Here is a 12,739-nt window from a genome sequence, read left to right on the forward strand (position 1 = left end):
TAAATGGCAAAAAGTACCGAAAAGTCAAAAACTGTGTGGAAGAAATTAGAAAAAAAAAAAAAAAAAAACCAATGAAAAAAAGAAATGAAAAAGCAAGAGGGCCATGGCCCTTAACAGTCATCTGACGATAAATGAATGGATGAAGGAACCACCGGATTCCCTGATGGTGATCTGACAAATCTGATGAATTCAATTTATAAACTTTCCTGAAAAGTAGCTGAAACTTATAAATGAAGAAAAACAGTTCTACTGTGATTATTGAACTTTTGAGCAGGCTGAAAAATTATAAGAATTTTTTTTCTAATTGTTGTGAATGAAACTTGAGAAGTAGTTGAGACTATTTGACCAAGATGAGTTATGTTAGATTTTGGACCAAAGCAAAAAAAATCACATTTGGTTAGGACAATCTCAGGATCACTTCATGCATGTTTGATATCATTGCCACTCCTTGATAATGTTTCAGGTTTGGTTAAAATCTACTCAGAGTTTTGTTGTCAAAATATTGACTAACTGTCCCATTTAGGACCCCACAGGTTCACAGTGAAATCAACTGTCTAAAATTCAAGAAATGATAACCCATCCACAATAACGTTTCAGACCAACTTTGGTTGAAATCTACCAAGGCATTAAGGAGTAGCATTTTGAAGTAAAATATTGTCTAATTTCCCTCTTTTGGGCCCCACCCCCAAGTTTCTAGGGGTTGGATAATTTTTCTTAATTGAACAAATGATTGCCCACCCCAATGATTTTTCAGACCAAATTTGGTTGAAGTCCGCCAAGGCATTAAGCAGGAGTAGTGTTTTAAAGGACACATGACAATGCACGATAGCAATAGGACATCTTGACCCTTCGTGTGAGATGACCTAAAAGCAAAGAAAATACGGACATGTTATAAAAATTGTAATTCAAACACAAATTAAGTGAAGCTGGGGGTAAAATATGAACAAGTGAATGATTTACACACTCCTGAAAAAGAACAAGGAGAAGATGACCAGGTGTTCCGGAAGAGTAAGTGTCTTCTGCTTCATGGAAATCTTGGTCAATTCATGCAAGTAATGTCACATTCCCAACTAAGAACAAAGTAAACAAAAATATTGTTCAATTTCACCGGTGGATGTCAAGATATGTCATTTTACAGAGAAATGTGATACTAGTGAAAATATATCAAACACACAGTGGCAACTTTGACATAAAGTTTGAGAATTCTGTACCTCCCAAGAAATGGCGATAACAAACTTTCATAGGCAAAATCCATGATGGCTGCTGCATAGTCAAACACATTTAAACACAAGTTTAAACACGAGCTTCTGTATCTTGTTACAGTGAATAAGTACGAAATCAACTTTCATTTAAAAAATATTTCTTAAATAAAGTCTAGAGATTCTTTTTAGCTGATTAAGTTAAGCTTGAACATATTTTAATGTCAAAACAATTTTATCCCTTTCAAAATTATTATATTATGGATGGTGTTTTTGTTGACCACATGACCTGACAGCTAAGTCTGAAGTGTCTCGTAAAGCATTTAGCTGGATTGAAAACAGGAAAGACAACACAACACCTGGAATAATGCAAGCAATGTTTATTGAGTTAACAACCACCATGTCTAGAGGTGGGTGATTAATATGAAGTATGTTAGGTACATCTAGTACAGACCTAACACCACAAGTACAGACAGGTCACACTGGGACATCAAGTCTCCTTAGTCACCTCTATAACAAACCTTGGGGCTCTTGTCTAGTACAGACCTAACACCACAAGTACAGACAGGTCACACTGGGACATCAAGTCTCCTTAGTCACCTCTATAACAAACCTTGGGCCTCTTGTCTAGTACAGACCTAACACCACAAGTACAGACAGGTCACACTGGGACATCAAGTCTCCTTAGTCACCTCTATAACAAACCTTGGGGCTCTTGTCTAGTACAGACCTAACACCACAAGTACAGACAGGTCACACTGGGACATCAAGTCTCCTTAGTCACCTCTATAACAAACCTTGGGCCTCTTGTCTAGTACAGACCTAACACCACAAGTACAGACAGGTCACACTGGGACATCAAGTCTCCTTAGTCACCTCTATAACAAACCTTGGGGCTCTTGTCTAGTACAGACCTAACACCACAAGTACAGACAGGTCACACTGGGACATCAAATCTCCTTAGTCAACTCTATAACAAACCTTGGGCCTCTTGTCTAGTACAGACCTAACACCACAAGTACAGACAGGTCACACTGGGACATCAAGTCTCCTTAGTCACCTCTATAACAAACCTTGGGGCTCTGGTCTAGTACAGACCTAACACCACAAGTACAGACAGGTCACACTGGGACATCAACTCTCCTTAGTCACCTCTATAACAAACCTTGGGCCTCTTGTCTAGTACAGACCTAACACAAGTACAGACAGGTCACACTGGGACATCAAGTCTCCTTAGTCACCTCTATAACAAACCTTGGTCCTCTTGTCTAGTACAGACCTAACACCACAAGTACAGACAGGTCACACTGGGACATCAAATCTCCTTAGTCACCTCTATAACAAACCTTGGGGCTCTTGTCTAGTACAGACCTAACACCACAAGTACAGACAGGTCACACTGGGACATCAAGTCTCCTTAGTCACCTCTATAACAAACCTTGGGGCTCTTGTCTAGTACAGACCTAACACAAGTACAGACAGGTCACACTTGAACATCAAATCAAAATAACCTTTGGATTGGTGGCGACATGTCACTCCAAAACAACCCTTGGACTGGTGGTGTCACGTCATCCCAAAATTACCCCTGCGCTTGTAACGATGCCTGGCAATCACTTGTATGGAGGTGTCACCTTGTCCATAACCATGATCAATGTTATTGAGACCTGGAGCTGAATACCCTCTTACACATCAGCTAGATGTCCCAATGTATCTTGTCTGGACAATAGATCAGGTGAAACAATCCGTGTAAAGTGAATCCTGCTTTCACTTGGAAACTCCTTTTCTTTCATCTAGTCATACATATTTGAAAATATCTCTGAAAAAAATTCAAATCTTGGGAGTTCCGTTTTGGTAATCTGATAGAAGAATCGGGCAAGATTCACATTACCGGAATGACAAGAACACTTGTTTATGATGATCATCTTTAACAAAAGTGTTAACTCTGAATAAACACTAAACTGCAGCAGTACTGAGCTACTACAAACAATGTCTGGAGATTCTGTATATACATGTAGCAGGACCACAGAGGCCAAACTGTTTACTACAGCATAATTTTACATTTAAGTCCAATATTTGAACTCTTTCATCACATTTATTGGCATAATTGAATATTTCCTATAATATTCACAATAAATTGACTTTTAGAAATAATATTATTGCCATTGATACATATAGTTTATTGTGGTGAAATTTATCAAAAACATTTGTGACTTAAAATTACTGATGCTGTAAAACTGTCCTCAATGACACCAAAGAGCAAATATGTTTCACATGTTTTCCACAAGGAAACAGCAATTTCTGGAAATATCCAGAGATAAAAATATTACACATGATACACTGCACTTCATATGAGTCATGCAGTGTAGTAAAATTAATGCTTTTCTACAGGTGAAAATTGTATAGGGAAACAGATACATTTCCACATCAGCACTGGTCAGAAAACTTGTCACTCCAGGAATAAAATACGATGTTGACCATGCATTTATAGAACATTCCACAGTGTTTCTATGTATGATGAAAATGATTTAACCAACAGCCAACAGTGCTATAACTAAATGCTATCTTTATACAATATTGTTCAACAAACGTGCCTCTATATGAATTTCCTACGGGCAAATCACTCATCTCATCTCTGCCTCATCACTGCATTCCTTATTACTATAAAATCAATTACAGGAAGATAACATGACACAACATACGAAAAAATTTGAAAATAAAGACCTATCTATATAAACAAACACACTGACTTTTTTACTACTTTATTAAAATTCCGTTATATACATTTAAATATAATTTGAAAAGTATTCAAAGTGCCGGAAGCTCAAGTCTAGCAGATAATTATTTTTTATGAACCCAAAGCTCCTAAACTTTTGTTGGCCACAAACTTTGCATCCACATACAGAATGCATGCCTTGTAAATCAAGTGCCATTGACACACTCCAGCTCTTGAAATGGGCTAAAAATGGCCAATGAATGTCTATAGTAATTTTATAATATTCTTTCCAATGTGAAAGAGATCCAATCTGTAGGGTTTTCAGCAGAAAAACCACCAAACAAAAGTTCTATAGTATCACATCTATTATAATCACAATAGAGCAAATCATTATTAGTCTTATTTGCATATTAATTTAATATGTAACACGAATTATTTACATAATAATATAATTTGTCATTTTATTAACAAAGAAATAGAGGACAGAGAAAAACATCAACAACATTTCATTAAAAATTCACCATGACAGTAATAGTTGACACAGCAAATCAAACATTAATACAATCATAATTTGCATACAACTTTTACCTTGACAGGAGATCTTGCAAAAGCAGTTTTCATTTTTTGTCTTTTTATGGAGATTCAAATTTTGGAAATATTTTGTAAAATAATGCTGAACCAAGTGTTTGTGTGAGGGCAAAGACATTCATGTTTGTATAGAGGGTTTTAAGGTAATCGCAAAATAAGTGGATGACACGTGTAAACTGCAGAATTTTTCAAATACATAATCAAAAAGGAAACAGAAATAACAAGATGAGACATTAACGTTTAAATTAGTAATAGTAGGGACGCTGTAATAATCTATAAAGTGTGGAAGGTGTGAAGTAGAGCAGGACTGGTTTACATAACAAACAGTTGTAATTGTCCAAGATTTACAGACATTTGGTGCATGAACTGTGATGTAATAATATAACAGCATTCCTTTCACTCAAATAAAAGGCTGCAACCTTTTGGTTCTAAAGAAGAAGATCTATATCAAATTTTTCAGTTAAATATATACCACATGGAATGCCCTTAAACTCTGGTTCTTTTGACAAGAAATATTTCATTAATGATAATTATCTCCCTTTAATAAGGAATAGCATCACACCCATCAACTCTCTCTAGATACACTTTCAATAACTTGCAACTACTTTTTGGTAAAAGTAGATTTCATCCAACGTGATGAGGTTCTGTCAATATTGCATATAGATCTAATGTTCTTTCCAACACTGAAACATGGATTAATTCTTTTATTTATTCCTCAGACACTCAAATTTCAGCATATGGTATATCAAACAAAGAAACCAATGCAGTGATTTAGCACATCTGGAAATATTTTTTTCAATGCTGTACAGGTATCTTATATATAGTAAGGCATAAATACTGGCAGGTACATATGTATATAGATATTGCAATATCGCTGGCAGTGATACTTATTGATACCGACAAAAAAGGAACATTCTTTGTCTCCATACAGACAAACACAGGGCAGACAGCTCCTAAGTCAAAATGCCTTTTAATGTTAATATTTTTACCTGTTTTTTTTTTTTCATTATGAAAATGGACATAAAATTCAATCTTCTTAAATGATTTAAACAATATAACTTATCTAACTTGATAAAACAACAATAGACGTTATATCAGACTAAATGAGAGAAATCACATTTCAACAAATATATATGCAGTTTGGAAAAATCTAAGCTCCAATATGCATACTATCATATGATAAAATGAGAAATGCAACTAAAAATGTCATCACGATTTCTCTCTTACTTTTTAACCTTTACATCTATGTATTGTTATCAATCGCAATGCAGTTCTGGTATGACGATAATGACGGCAGTCAAATGTCATATAAATATGATAATGAAGGAAAACAGTAAAAGTCTATCAAGAATAATATAAAATCTGAGAGTATATTTTGATTATATACAAGTTTCTGTAGCATTCTGCTATTTCAGCTTAGTTCAATAAATATTATAAAACTCACAAAAAAAAACCAAAAAATAACAAAAAAAACCAAAAAACCAAAAAAAAAAAAAAAAAAAACCAGAGGCGAACACTAAGTAAGTTTAGATCATCTGTTGTGATATCAATCTCAAATATGGACAGTATTATGGGTGTGTCACTTTTACAAAACCACACAAAGGCATGTCTTGGTACTAACATTGTATAGTGACAACAGATATAGGTAGAATGCAGATCTAGTAATGGGCATAATAAATCCATCTCCATCAATAATTCTGTTTATATAACCCTTTCTATGGTCCTGAAAACCATCATTCCTTATTCATATAGTTCCCTATGTACAAAGCTGGAAGTCTCTAATATAAACTGTGACACTGTCTCATTTTAGTGAACAGACTGTGGTTACATATTTTGTCATCTTTTTATCAATTTTTCAAAAAAAACCCGATAAATGAGGTCTGCCCAAATTTATAAATCTGCATCCTACCCCATATCCAAGCCATCGTAACCTGACACAGGCTTACAGCAGAATATATTATCTATTTATCAGGGCTGAGTTATTTAACTGCGTCCGCAGTCAGGGCAGAGTACACTCCCTTCATTCATCAGGAAACCACGTCCAACCATGGATGCTTCACATTTGCTGCACACGAAACAGTCGCTGTGCCAATTGCGATCTTCGAAAGAGATGAATTTTGTTCCACCAAAGCCTTAACAGAAAAAAAAAGTTTCTAATTTAACAAATTTTTATAAATAATATCAATAAATAAAATGTAATGACATCATGATCGGTGCTGTTGTCCGTGGAACCAACAACCAAAGGACTATACAAATGTAACCCATCTAAAAGGGGACAGGTCCACTGTTCCTCTCTATTAAAGATGAATTAATTAATAGTTGAAAAACAAATGATATAGATATCCAGCAAGAGCCATTCTAGCTTCACCTCAGAACAGTCATTCCAGAGTTACTTCCCTTACAATAATAGCCTACAACAGTACATGTGTATAACTTCAGTACAGGTTGTTATTAAAATTCAAAAGATTCCTTATCTTGCTGTGATGGACCAGTTCACTGAACGAGCAAAGTGAATAAACCTTCTAGTGGGGTTTGGGGCCACACCCTCTGAGAAAATTTTGAAATTTTAGAATGAAAATAATGCATTCTGGGACCATTTGGAGGACCAGTAGTTTCAGGGAGTTTCAGTTTGTCATTCAACACTGATAATTGGTGACAAGGTCGTTTTGCATTTGGGCAGTTAAGTCAGTGTCTTGTAGATGCTGTATTGAATTTTCTGCTTTATTTTAAAGTGTTCTGATGTCACTTGGTGTGGTGTTTCTTAACATAAAAACAGCAAAACAGTTTGGATATTTCAGATTTTTGTCTTTAGATTAATAATGCTAGAAAAAAAAATGCAGCAGACACTTAACTGAATTGCAATTGTTGGAATACAACACCTACCACATATCTTTGCTGTATGTGGCAGTGACAACAGCTGTATTTTAGCATTAATTCATTAGCATTAAGAAATTTCTGATTTTATCAGACATTTCATTTGAAAAAAAAAAAAAAAACTGTTTAAAAAAGTGATTTTATTTCCTGTCATAAATAAGTTTATTTTTGAAAATTCATAAAAAATGCTTTTTTATATCCATTGAAGTGCCCAACTATATTTCTGTGCAGAATAATTATTTTGATGTGCGTCATCAGGCACAATTCGTGTAACATCAACGTCAGGTAAACCAAGTTTGATTTAGTAAGTGATGTTGCTAGGACAGACAGACAGACAAAAGAGGTTTCCCAAAGGCTTGCTACTTTTATCTTTCTTCACCCTCGCCAAAATACAGCTTACATCCTAAGACAATGACCATGTAATCTCTATGTATAAGCATTCTTAAAACACATCACTCTAGTAATTGTGACAACCTTGCATCATAAAACCTTGTTACCTGTAATAGCATTGGAGCATCTGCAGCACTTCTTGGCGAAGAGGTCACCATAGCAGGAAGCACAGAAGGGTTTCTCATCACGTGAAGTGAACTTCTCCTTGGCCAGCTCTTTGCTACAGTTGGTACAGGTGAAACACTCCTTGTGCCACGGCTGGTTCTTGTAGGCCACACCCCCTTTATTGATAACCTAACGACAACAGGTAACAATCAACAGATGATCCGAAAGAGGAGCTAACATGAAATATGGTAAAGGTTCTTGGGTTATTTGAAGATCAAAGAACAAAGCTAGATTTAGAATGGGTAATATCAGGTAGACAAATCTTCTAGACTTATTGACAAAGAGTATAAAAATCTCTCCTTTTAAGGAAAAAAATAAGACAGAAAGGCCCTGCTCGCTCATTTCAACATCCTGTGAGTTGTGTATACTTACTCCACTGCATTTGCTACACTTTTGGGCAAACTGATCTTCATAGCATGGCACACACACCACATCCTGGTCACGTGGGATGAAGCTCTTGTTCCTAATGGGCTCTTTACAAACCATACAGCAGAAGCACTCCTCATGCCACTGTTTTCCACGGTACTCAAATTTCTTCATGCCTGCAACATATGGAGGTGACTGTCAGAGGGTGCCACATACATTTACCAAATACAGCAACATGCAACTCTGTTTTGGTATGTGAGCTAATTGTACATTACAACAGTATGTTGATATCATATTGATCGGACTTCAGATGAATAGTGAAAAATCAAAATTGAAAAAATGTATTCGTAAACTACATCTAATGAAATAAAGTGATTGAAGTTTGATTTTCATTGGGTTAACTTCCCTGTATACTGCTTCTTGTTTGTACAGCTAGGTAGACAATAACATTTCAAGTAATTTATGCAGACATCAGTTGAACCTTGAGCTTTCAGTCCTACAGACCACTCTACTATAGATGATTGTCATTCAGAGTTCTATACTTATTACAGTATGCAATTCATTCTATTTAAACAATTTTAGTTGTTGCTCTTCAAAACAATTATTTGTAGTTAACAATGTAAGAAGTTTTTCACTTTTTTTAACGTTACAACTGGACAAAATCTGGAGTGTACTTAACACTATTATAAAAGACAGGACATGTTTCTATTGCTGTCAATCATGTAGATTTATTGAATTCTTTATTTTTCGTGAACTTACCTGTTCAGACGTGATTCGTGAAAACCTGATTTCCTTAACACTGATTAAGAAATGACTTTTAATTTGTGAATGATGAGCTATTAGACCCAAAGACTCTTCCAGACTCACTATCAGTGACCGGATCTACACAAATACTATCCAGACTTATTTACCGTGATATTTACACTATATTTGAGATGTACATACTTAAGGTAAAGGGAGTTTGTAATTTTTCTGGAAAACCACACATCAATTCCACAACAAGTAATGTACAGTTAATATACATTCAGAAACAAACGTCAAAAAATAATAATCATTAAAAAAGCAACATTTTGAGGTGGATCTGATGACATTAACCGAAAGACACCAAACTTCTAGCAACATTCATTATTTCTGAATGTTAGTTTCTTTGGACCTGAACAATGCCACAATTACACGTATTGAAAAATATTTTCCAAACACACACCTATGTAACTAGTATAACACATATTTACCCAGATCAGGGAAAAACACATTAACATTAGTGGTCCACAAGAACTTGGATCTCTACTGATGTACCTACGTAGGATGTGAACTATATCCATCAGTATAGTCAGGTAAGACAGCATTTTTAAGAACAGAGCAACAGTTTATCAAGTTTTTCAAGACAAAGAACAGTTCCTTATTCAAAAAAAAAAAAAAAGAAATTAATGTAGGGGGAAGGACATGAATGAAAACAAGAGACTTCCCTTAAATACTTACTAGTAATTACCCTCAATTACTAGTAATTGATTTTGACTTCACTATTGTAATTACATCCTTGTCTATTTGTAAAACTGTATATGAAAGAAAAGACATATTGGATATATCATAAAGATTGACCTTTGACACTTCAAATGATAATCATAAAAAAACAAAAAGCAAGCCTGTAGTTTTTGTTATATATCTTATTGGAGCATGTTACTTTGATTTAATTGTGTTTTCTTGTTTCTTATAAAGCACATTTTTCCCCAGGTTTTCTTTACTTCTTTTTTTTTTTTAGAAATTTTTTTCTTAGATGTTTATGTAAGTGGAGAATTATCATATCAACACACTGGATGCCTAATAAAGGGACATAACTACCACTAAACTCAATCAAAAATCCCCATCTTCTGATACATTTTCCTTCGCTTCCCATAACTACTGAATCCTAAATTATTTCACTTAGTAGAAATCTGCTACACACATGATTGACAGATTGACAGACAGAAGAATTAAGTGATAGCAGTGAAGAGGAAATTTGATATATGATATAATATATGTATAATAACAGTACCTATCTACACAGTATATATAACTGGTATATATATTAATATTCAAATTCTAAAGAAGGAAAACATGATTATGTTAATGTGATTCAGAGATGAAGGATATTAGTATCCACTAGCACTCCATCTCACAACAAAGATGTATATTTACATATAGTGAGTTTAATATGATAGTACAAATGAATACTTTCCCCAACACCATGTATACACACGTTACCACAGGTAAAAGATGGAAGGGCTATATCAAGCAGAAGGTAAATAGAATGTTATGAATTTTGACTTCAGTCCAAATTTTACCAACAGGTTGCCTTCAAGCAGTCCTTACTCCAATGAGATATCTGTAATTAGCTATCACCAAATATAACACTCAATCCCTATATATACAAACCAGACAATATATTCCCTTCATGTTCATAATTCTATAAATCACACAGAATACTCAACAGGTTCCACATGCCATATAGAACTCTCACCAAATCATTCCAGAAAAATGGAAACCGGCCCATATCTTCATACATATTTTTCATACATTTTTTTTTCAATTTTTAAAATAGCAATGGTTTCAAAAGAAAATTAATTCTATTAAAAAAAATCTATATAAACCCTAAAATAAATTTTGATATTTGAAATGAAATACATCTCGATGTAAATAACAATATTTATCAATTCTGTTGCACACATTCTATTTAGAAAATTCCAGATAACATGCTGCATCATATGATTGGTTGGTATGATTCATTGAAGTACAGACTGGTGCTACCAAGATACAGACCCAGTATGGAAACTACATCACATCTGACTTAAAAAACACATCACATGAATCATTTTACATTGAAAACTTTCATTCTCTCTGGATCATTATTTTGTTTATAAATTACTGATGTTATTACAAAATGTCCTGATATTACCATGATTGTAGCTTGAGACATAATTTACCTATGGAACTAAATCTAAAATTCAAAATGCATGCATACTACACTGACTATATCAATGTCATATCCGTATGCAATATAATGCCTAAACATTTTGAGCTCCTGTCACAACTCTTCATACCTACAATGTACATGCTTTTTTGTATATATCATATAAATGCATATTTCTGGGTAGGATCCATTATAACCATGCAGGATTTGACAAATAGCTTAGTAAAGTATCGCATAAACTCATCTGAAACATTAACAAAAATCTATAAATAAAAAAAAATGTTTTCCCATTTCAACATTGCCTAAGATATCATCCCCCTTTTCACTAGTTATAAAAGACACAATCAAAACTCCCCCTGACCCCTGCCCCTCTCCCTCAACCAAATTTCACATGAAAGACTTTCTGTGACAAAACCCATCTAAAACCTAGCTAAGGTGGACTGGTAAACTTGTGCGTGCCTTGTATATCTTGGAATAGTAATTTATCTCATATCTATGTAAAATTGTTAGATTTCATTTTTAATGATTTCATTCCTATTGAACCATTGGTCAAACATTTCAGAACATCAAGAACAGAAGCGGGATAAAGATGCCTATAGTTTTGATAAAAAGCAAAAAATTCAGCTGAAAGGCTTAATAAAAGATAGCAATTAATGATGATATTCTTCTTCTTCAATACCATCAACCTCAGGTTTTAAAACACATCCTGTTTTTATAAACAGCTATCAAAACATAAGGTCAGTTCTGTTTACAGAAACAGGATTTTAACAGAATACTTTGACGAACTATATCTCATTCATTAGTTTTGGGATTTTTATAATTTACAAATAGCAATAACAGAAGTGCTTATCTGGTTGTAAACCCTCCATTACAATATAGTTGTATTTACATTTGAAATGCTATGAAGTCTTTAATCCCAGGGTCTGCATTCTTTAACTACTTTCAGATTATGTGCCTAAATTCTTCTAGTCTTCAGTGGAGTCAAATCACTTGAGTCAATCAAGTGTTGGCAGAAAGTTTAAAGAAAGAAATGTCTTGTAAGGCCACAAAATAATGCGGGATAGGGTCCTAAGAAATATGTCAATAAGATGAGGCTTTTGTTAGATGAGGCATTTGTCAATCTGAGTATGCTGAGGTTATATAATCCCAAAAACCAGAAAAGTGTTTTATTTTCCTTTTTTTTTCTTTCTTTCACTTTCAGACCAGGCTATTTAAAATCAGTAAACTATGAATACACATTCTAGAAAATCCATGATTTCAATCTACCAAGGACTTTCAAGATTAATTAAGGGTATAACATGGCTTGAAACAGAGTGAAATCTCAAAGGACAGATGAAGATAATTATCAATGTAGGTACAATCAATTTATGATGTTTTTTCGCAATTTAGAGTAAGGAGGGAGGGGGCAAATCCATTCAAGCAATGGTAACAAACAAGAACAGGAATATCAAGTTATTGCATTGGAATAAAACATGGATCTATATATACACAACAAGA

General features: G+C 34.1%; 1 protein-coding gene across 2 annotated transcripts in view; it reads right to left on the reverse strand.

Moving 5' to 3' along the window:
- Nucleotides 1-1,564: 1,564 nt before the first annotated feature.
- LOC132561018 (four and a half LIM domains protein 2-like) overlaps nucleotides 1,565-12,739 on the reverse strand; it is a 55,188-nt gene continuing 44,013 nt past the window's right edge. For both annotated transcript variants that reach the window (XM_060225735.1, XM_060225734.1), the window contains 3 exons: nucleotides 8,302-8,471; nucleotides 7,872-8,058; nucleotides 1,565-6,632 (listed from right to left, as the gene is read on the reverse strand). In XM_060225735.1, the coding sequence (XP_060081718.1) occupies nucleotides 6,484-6,632; nucleotides 7,872-8,058; nucleotides 8,302-8,471 (506 nt within the window). In that variant the 3' untranslated portion in view covers nucleotides 1,565-6,483. The remainder of the gene's footprint in view (nucleotides 6,633-7,871; nucleotides 8,059-8,301; nucleotides 8,472-12,739) is intronic.

The sequence above is a fragment of the Ylistrum balloti genome, unplaced genomic scaffold, assembly GCF_031769215.1.
Source record: "Ylistrum balloti isolate Yb309-2 unplaced genomic scaffold, AGI_CSIRO_Ybal_v1 Utg371138, whole genome shotgun sequence".
In the NCBI taxonomy this organism is placed as follows: Eukaryota; Metazoa; Mollusca; class Bivalvia; order Pectinida; family Pectinidae; genus Ylistrum; species Ylistrum balloti.